Source organism: Gossypium arboreum, chromosome 11 (genome assembly GCF_025698485.1).
Source record: "Gossypium arboreum isolate Shixiya-1 chromosome 11, ASM2569848v2, whole genome shotgun sequence".
Classification (NCBI taxonomy): domain Eukaryota; kingdom Viridiplantae; phylum Streptophyta; class Magnoliopsida; order Malvales; family Malvaceae; genus Gossypium; species Gossypium arboreum.
The window spans coordinates 104,294,560-104,303,383 of record NC_069080.1 but is presented as its reverse complement, the minus strand read 5'-3'; the positions used below and the strand labels follow the sequence as shown (position 1 = coordinate 104,303,383).

Below are 8,824 nucleotides of genomic sequence, written 5' to 3'. Positions count from 1 at the left end.
GGGCAGAAGTCGACAACCATGAGAGTAACTTCCATTGTATTAAATTCAATTGGTTGGGCTAATTACTAGATAACCTGTTGACCCTCAACTTGATATCTACATGTATCGAATTTCTTTGTGCATGTGCTTTTCACAATTTTGCTTCCTAACATGCATAGCATGGATTAAAGTAACTTGACACCTATAGTATTGGGGTACTCTTAAAAATAATTCGTATTCTAAAAAATAATTTTCTCACAAACATATAATGAATGATATTAAAACTTAATATAAATGTAAAAGAAAGGGAAAAAATTTTATTTTACTATAAAAAATTTATTTTACTATTTACAATAATATTAAATATTATTTTTTGATATTTATATTTAAATAAAAATATTTATAAATTATAAAAAAAAAAGTATCGGTAGGATGGATGGATAAGTTGATAACCTGACTTCCAGGTTAGTCTAAATCTTTAAATAGAAAAAGGAAAAAGGAAGGAAAAGGGGTTGGTCAACTCATGAAAATGCGTGAACCATGATTAGTATTAGAAGACTTCAACAAGTAATTGAGTCTTGGTTTCAACAATAACAAATAAAAATGTTCTTGAAATCTGGGAAGAGTAGTTCAAGTTTTATCAACTCTTGCTTATAATCGTGGCTGCTAAGGAAGACGAAGATCAACAATGGAAAGATCTACGGGCTCTAATATGCAGATTCAAGGACAAAGAACTCAATCCACAGCCATTGTTAAGGTCTCTTTCAACCCCATTTCTTGTTTCTTCTGAGAAAATCTTCCCCCAGCTTATCTTTTCATTTCATTTAATCAATTCTTGTATCTTGACCTTCCATCTTTAATTTTTGGTTTTAACTGGTTGACTGACAGGTACAACAAGAACCAAGCATCAAGATAGAACCAACTGTGGGGGGGCAGCTCCTCAGGAAGCTCTTTCAAATAATTTTCTTCGTTCAATTGTTCCTCGTCTCCATCTTAGTTATCGTCTTAACTATCCGCGGCCTCATCTATGCCGGTAGTACCGATCGTTTCCACCCCAAGAAATGGTACCCTCCACTTCTTGTTTCAACGGCTTCTGCTGGCATCGTTTCTTTTATATGGCAATCCATCACTTTCCACTGTCCATCAAAGGCCATCAAAGCTGTCTTCTGGTTTACGCCCCTGCTAACATGTGCTGTCGGTGTGCTCCATATACTGATTGGATCTCCTCTAAGTTTGGCAGCAGGTACAATTGCAATCATTTCAGGCGTCATCCAATCCCTCTATGCCTGTTGGGTGAATTCCAGATTTGACTATGCATCCAAGATCCTCACAGTTTCCACATCTGCTCCACCTTATAACACCACTACATTTGTCATTGTTTCCATCATAACCTGTTTAGTCTACTCCTCTTTCTCGGTGACCGGAATCGGAGGAGCAACCGCCACCGGAACCAGCTTAGACATCGTGTTCATCGTAGTCATCCTGCTTTCCTTCTTATGGAGTATGCAAGTGATCAAGAACATGCTGTATGTCACAATCTCACGAATCAGATACATGAATTTTGCTTGCGGAGTCGATATCAACACTCGGGCGGCTTTCCATGACACCTTCAAGCATTTGGTAGGAAGTGTATGCATAGGTTCAGCCATTGTTCCGGTTATCGGAACAATTCGCGGTTCAGCCCGTGCCATAAACTTGGTTGCAGGGGACAACGACGAGTTTTTGTTCTCATGTGCTGACTGTTACTCGGGATTTGCCTCAACACTGATCACATATGGGAATCGTTGGGGATTTGTTCATGTAGGTGTTTATAACAAAGGCTTCATACAGGCATCGGCTGATACATGGGAGATGTTCAAAAGGGTAGAACTGATATCATTGATCGATTCCGACCTAACCGGGGTGTTCTGTTTTCTCTCCGGGGTTGCGGTGGGTTCAATATGCGGCATCGTGGGAGGAACATGGGAGCTCATAATCCACAAGGGCTATGCCACTGAAGTGTCCATCTATGCTTTCTTGATCGGCTATTTCATGGTAAAAAAAGATTATAACCTTTGAATGATTTGATAGCAATGAAAACTTATGAAATCGTAATGATTTTTGGCAGTGTCGGATAGCATTGGCCTGGCAACAAGCGAGTGTTTCAGCATACTATGTTTCTTATGCGGAGAACCCTCAAAGCCTTCGGTTTGATGCAACAATCCCAGTACGCATTGAACAGCTTCATAGGTTTCAAGTTTAACCGTGACTGACTAAAAGATACATAACATCATTCGTATGTAAAATGTTTACAATTTTGGGGAGCCTGTATAGTTTAGTTGCACTTCTTCTCTGTAAATTCCGTACATTACTGTTTGAGGCTTTAAAAAAGATGAGGTAAATATCAAGTGGAATATATTCTCATTAGAGACCCAAAAGAAAGCAGATTGTTCTGCCAAGTTTGCAGCATATCATTTTCACTGTAATAAAAGTATATGCCTAATAAAGTTAGTTTCCATTGCTACCTTGTTGACTCATATCTTTCTTTTCTATGCAAAAGAGTTCAGGATGAGGGGTAGGTTATTGATGTTGAGATTCCATCTCCAAATTTATTGAATGTTATCTGTTAATAGTTGCTATGGCATGGGTACTATACTACTATTACAAAATTTCAATAGTGCCATGGCAGGGTACTACTATTCTAACACTACACCACTGGTTCTACATATTTTGTTCCATTCAAATTACAACTCCACTTACTTCTACAACACCTGATTAAATACACAAAAGATCGTTTGTGACAGGTTAAAAAATCTATAATTCTCTATACTATTTATGAATTTGGAATTTAATTTTTATATTTTTATTTTCAAGAATTTAGTTTCTCAATTTTAGATTTCAAAATTTAGGTTCAAATTGGTAATGCTGTTAATTTCTTTTTGTTAATTTTTTTTGTGTGACATTTTGAATTAAAAATTATTTATTTGATGGCCATGTAACTAAAAAATAATATTGTAATGAACTTGAATTTAATAAAATAAATTTAATAGTGTTAACAGTTAATCCGATTTGAAAAGTAAAAAACTGAATTTCCTTTATATAAAAATATAGAGATTAGATTTCAAAAACTTACGATATATTTTAAGAAAGAAAATACTTTAATTCATTTTCCTGTTGAGTTACGAAACTGGAAAATGATAACGAAGAATGTCCCTAACAAATTTGGACCACTCAACATTATCAACGTAAATTGGAAATGGGTGTTGAAAAGTCAATTAAAGGGTGAGTTGAAAAGTCAAAAATGGGAGGTGCAAGTGGCACCGAAAGGAAAAATGGTAGGCAAGTATACCACGCAAGGTAGACACAGCTACTGTAGACTGTAAGGTAGACTTCCAACTCACTGGGGCTTTCGCAAGAGTAAAGCAGATACCCGTAGTTGAACGACGTTTATCTAAATCACCAAGAAAGTCGGAATCAACATATCCAACTACAAACCCGACCAAGTGCTTCATCCTCGCTCAAAAATTAAACCAACGTCTACGGTTTTTCAAGATACCGTAGAATCCATTTCCTGACTTGCCAATATCCTTTTCGAGGATCATGCATATACCGCTCACAACTCCAACAACTTGTGAAATGTCAGCCTCAGACACACCATCGCATACATCAAACTCCCAACTGCATTAGCATATGGGACTTTCGCCATATATTCTCTTTCATCTTCAGGTTTCGGAGATAATTGAGCACTGAGTTTCAAATGAGAAGCAAGTGGGATACTTACATGTTTTGTGTTTTCATTTACACCAAAACATTGTAATACCTTTTTCAGATATTGCTTGGAGTTTTTCTTTCTAATGCAGATGATGGCAAACGATTAACAAGATGGCGCAGATGTCACGATCTCTCATTAAAATTGCTTGCCCAACCCAGCATTGGACAACATACATCGAACTTTCTCCAGCAATGTTCGATTCATACGCTCTGCCACTCCATTTAGTTCTACTAAATCAAAGAACCACTCCCGGTTAGGGGACATATGATAGGTACAACCTAATAAGCTGAAGGCTTAGTTGAATCAAGAGTTCGAGATGAAAGATCAAGGTGAGGCCAAGAAGATTCTCGGTATGGAGATAAGTAGAGATAGACAGAGAGGCAAGCTTTGTTTAAATCAAAAGCAATATCTGAAAAAGGTATTACAATGGCTCAGGTTGAATCGTGAATCCATGAACAATTTTTTCTTAAAATTTGTATTTACTTTTGCAAGAGATTTTTTTAAGACATAATTATTAGCATATTTTATTCGATTCCTGATGGTTTTTAATGATAATATTTTTTTCTTTGTTGTCAATTTAAATTGGAAAATTGCAAATTAATGAAGGTGGGTACGGTGTGCATATTAATGTACAAAAGGAAATGGTGTTCACATGGAAAGGCCCAGAGCTCAAGAGGTTCACTCGATGATGATGATATATTTGTCTGTTCATGCACCACTTGTAACTTTCACGAGTATGTGAACTCTTTTAACTCTCAACGCGGTTATGTAAATTTTCTCCTCTTTCTAACTCTTGATATAAATATTTTTTTTAGAGATGAGCGTTCGATCGAATCGAATTAAATTGAGTGAAAATAATTTAAATTAATTGAGTTGGTGAGTCTTATTTTATCATTTTAATTCGATTTGAATTTTTTTTAGATAGGTAAAATAAAATTCGAGTCGAATTAAATCGAGTGAAATTGTTCGAGTTAAATTTAAAAATTAAATATGTCAAATTAAAATCTGGTTATGGTATAACTAATTTCATGTTGGAACATATAAATTTGAAAACTTTTTAAAGTAAAAAGAAGAAGAAGATATTTTAGTATAATAAACTTGAATTACTTATTTAGCTCCTAAAATTATTATTTTAGAAAATTTTAAATGTTAAACTTTCTTTATATATATTCTTTAGAATTTTTAAAATTATTATAATTTTTAAAAATATAAATTTTAGAATTTTTATAAATATTTTGAATTTAAAAATTATTTTGATTTTTTTTGTATTTTTGTTGAGAAAGAGACAAATTTACTCATTTTTAAAATTGATAGGGACCAAAAGGGTATTTACACTAATCTGTTATTTGAATTATTCGAGTTATTCAAATTGTAAAATTCAACTTGATTCGAACTAGAAACTCGAATTACTTATTCGAGTTGACTCAAATAACTTGAATAACTTGATTTGATTAACTCGAAATTCAACTTGATTCGAACTAGAAACTTGAATTACTTATTCGAGTTGACTCAAATAACTTGAATAACTTGATTTGATTAACTCGAAATTTAATTTTTTTTAATTTTTTCAAATCAAATCAAGTTTTGCTCAACCCTAATCTCTTTTCCATTGGATGCCTCTCTTGAAATATTTTAATATAATTTCTTTTTCATGAATGGTAAAGGAAATTTTGAAATCAAACCTTTATGAAGTTATGTTTTATTAACTTACATCTACTTTAATTTCATGTAGCTTACAAATATTAAATACTTGAAACCTGCTTTGGTCTCTTACTATAAATAGTGAAAATATATTCACTATCTATCCCATTAATAAGAACCAAAAAAAAAAAAAAAATCATTCTTAATTTTTCTTTGGCCAATTTCAAAGTTTCTGTGTAAGTCTTTTTCGAGAATGGTAATTAATTGGATGAAAAAAGTGTTTCTGGTGGAGTTTCTACTTTTTTAACTAGGGCAGGCTAGCAAGATTGTACTGAGTGATGTATTCTAAGAGATTATGTAATAAAACCTATTTGTTATTGAGTAGGTATATATTGTCTCAAGAGACCTACTTGATTCATACTTCAATCTTTCTCACCTTAATTTAATTATTAGGTTCTTCATAGTAACAAATTTATCCTATACTTCTATTTAGAGATATTTATGGGTCGGGTCAGATTTAGGCCTAATTAAAGTTTTAGGCTCATTTGCTGGGCTCAACTAAAAAATGGGCTTAAAATTTTGCTCAAGTCTGCTCTGAATAAAAATGTTAAAATCTGGATCTAGACTGACCCTATTAATTTTTATATTATTTTTATATAATTTTTTAAAAATATAATACATCAAAAATACTAAAATATTAAAATAAATATTTTCCAACAAATTAAAAATAATTTTTAAAAAAATATGTATGCTTAAATAACACTTAGATTAATGTAACTTAACCAGAAATGCCTTTAAAATAGTAACAAAATTAACAATAAAACAAGACTTATACAATAATAACAAAATAGTAGTAACATACTAGTGAAATGGTAGCAAAATAGTGAAAAACAAAAGAGAGGAGAATAACAAAAAAAAAAGCAGTTTTTTTTCATATTCGGGTCAGGCCTGGGCCAAAAAAACCTTACTTGAGGCTCGACATATTCTCTAAATGGGCCTTATTTTTTACCTAGGCCTATTTTTCGGGTCTATATTTTTACCCAAACCCTCTCATTTTTTGAGCGAGTCTTCGGATGGACTGTGTGGCCCGACCCATGAGCAGGTCTACTCCTATCTAGAAGAATTATTGTTTGACATTCTCCAATAATTTGAGATGATATTCCTTATGTAGAATGTTCTTGAAAGCTTGCCCAAAATTACTTAAGCTAATAATTTGATTTTTTTTTTCCCTTCATAGTGCAAATTATAAGAGATGGAAGCAAAATACATTTTGGTAGAAAAGAGTTTTAAAAAAATAAAATAAAATTATGACTAATGGAGAAAAATCAGAGGATGAAAAAAATATAAAGAAATGGGATAAGAATCACTATAAAATTAATTACTTAATTATCTTTTTGATGATTTATGTGCTTATGATGATCAAACATACTCTTTAGCAAATAAAAATTGGAAGGCATTGCAACAAAAAATGGTAGAAAATAAGTTAATGATAGAACAAACTCATGAACTTCATATCGTGAAGCTATACCCGTTGATGAGCAAATGGAATGTTTGTCATTGTTTACAAAGTGCTTGACTTTTAATTAGAAAGAAGGTCTTACGCTACATAAATAAAAAAAGTTATCCACTCTTGGGCATCTACAAATTTTTATTTTGTGTCTTTATCTACAAATAACCATAACTATTAATTCTTTAATCTCGCGTCTTTGAGTAGAAGAAGAGGACAAAAAAAGTCAATACATTCTACTTGATTTCAATGGTATACGTAATGCAAATGTAAATCTTATCTCTTTTAGTAACAACATGCATATATTTTATAATAATACAGAAATGATGTAGAAAAAATAAATAAAAATAAGTTTTACGAGAAATAACTTAAGGATCTACTTAATTAGAAAGAAAATTAAAGACTTCCTTCTATAGAAGCAACAAATAATAAAAGATATGATAGGTGTTAAGTATGCGCAAAATCTAGACATATAGTAAGAGTATGTAATTTCTTTTAATTAGGTTAATTTGACGGAATAGTCACTTATGGCTAAAATAGCTTATATCAACACCTCCTAATTCCTCTGAAAGATAGTGAATAAAGAGACTCTAAACATGTCTACTACGACAAAACTTGATTTAAAAATATTCTCTATTTAAGATAGAATAAAATCTTGATCAATCTCACACCTCTACTGTGATGAGTTAAGGTGACATTAACCTTAATTTCACTTATGGTAAAAAGATGATTTTTAAGGATGCTTGACATGTTATTAAAATCAGAAAAATCTGTTTTTTTTTTTAAATAAAGTTGGGTTCAAAAAGTTTTTGAATCATATCAATTTATTTTTACGAAAAGAGATTATGCTATTTAAAATAAATGTTGAAATAAATGAAATTTTAGTTGTTTTTTGGAAATATTATTTATTGTGTAAAAGTGTGGTATGGTAGATAATGTGATATTAATAATAGATACATAAAAAAAAAATGAGTAGTTTAGATTTAATTCTGAAACTACTTAATGAAATTGAAAAGTTTGAATCATGTAGGGTGATAAAAATCAGAAGAAAACCTTTTAGAAGTGCGGTAAGAAATTATTAATTTTGTGAATTAGTTCACACTGATATTTGTGAATTTGAAGGGTGTTAGCTTTAATTTTGATATAAATTTCCTTAATGAAATTTGAAAACAAAATTAATTTGATAATCTATAAAAATATTTTCAAGTTTGTAAAATGTTTAAAACAATTTAAAATATTTTAAGTACTCCCAAGACTGTTTCTAAATATTCTCCAATCATTTGTAAAGTTTAAGTATGGATACTATGAATATTAATTTTCAATCATTTGCAAAAATATTTCTAAATCATTTTCAATAAGCTCGAACTCATTGAAGAGTTTCCTAAGTAGAAGCATCTTAGTTTTAATTCAATTGGGCTTTGAACTCATTGAACAGAATCATTTTAATTTTAATTGGAATACTAAATTAATATTAGTTTAGTTTTGAAATCGAATTTAAATTTAGAGGTTGGAATAAGAATTGGATCGAATTCCTTCATAAAATTTTAAACATTTTTAACTACAATTTTGTTGAGAAATTAAATTTGGTTAGAATATTATTTATTGGAAACTAATTTAATATTTTCAAATTTGGCATGAAAAGATTGGATATTTGGATATCAAGAAAATCATAATTTTGTTTTAAATAAAATTATTTTTTTATAAAATAAAAAAGATTAATATATATAGAGGTACTTGAATTTGGCAACTTGTACTTTTTGGTATCTAAATTTTTTAGAGCTAACTAGTATTTAAAGTTGGAAACTATAAGTCAACTTAATACCTTTTTAAATACCTCATTAATACCGTTTATTTTTATCAATCTGATGAATAAAATAATGCTACATGCCAAAATTTGAATTTAATCCTTACAATTTAAATACTTTTAGTCGTACAAACAATTTATT

At 30.8% G+C, this 8,824-nt stretch overlaps 1 protein-coding gene across 1 annotated transcript; it reads left to right on the top strand.

Moving 5' to 3' along the window:
- The first annotated feature begins 438 nt into the window (after nucleotides 1–438).
- On the top strand, nucleotides 439–2,482 carry LOC108471124 (protein PNS1-like). The gene is made up of 3 exons (XM_017772713.2): nucleotides 439–736; nucleotides 868–2,013; nucleotides 2,087–2,482. Exons 1-3 carry the CDS (start codon nucleotides 668–670, stop codon nucleotides 2,219–2,221), a joined length of 1,350 nt encoding a protein of 449 aa, XP_017628202.1. The 5' UTR covers nucleotides 439–667; the 3' UTR covers nucleotides 2,222–2,482.
- The last annotated feature ends 6,342 nt before the right edge of the window (nucleotides 2,483–8,824 follow it).

Bases quoted from the DNA above. Each gene is read 5' to 3' on its own strand.
- LOC108471124 (XM_017772713.2), top strand. From the start codon at position 668: ATGGAAAGATCTACGGGCTCTAATATGCAGATTCAAGGACAAAGAACT. The intron at 737-867 runs GTCTCTTTCAAC...GTTGACTGACAG, and splicing joins AATCCACAGCCATTGTTAAG to GTACAACAAGAACCAAGCAT. The intron at 2,014-2,086 runs GTAAAAAAAGAT...GATTTTTGGCAG, and splicing joins TCTTGATCGGCTATTTCATG to TGTCGGATAGCATTGGCCTG.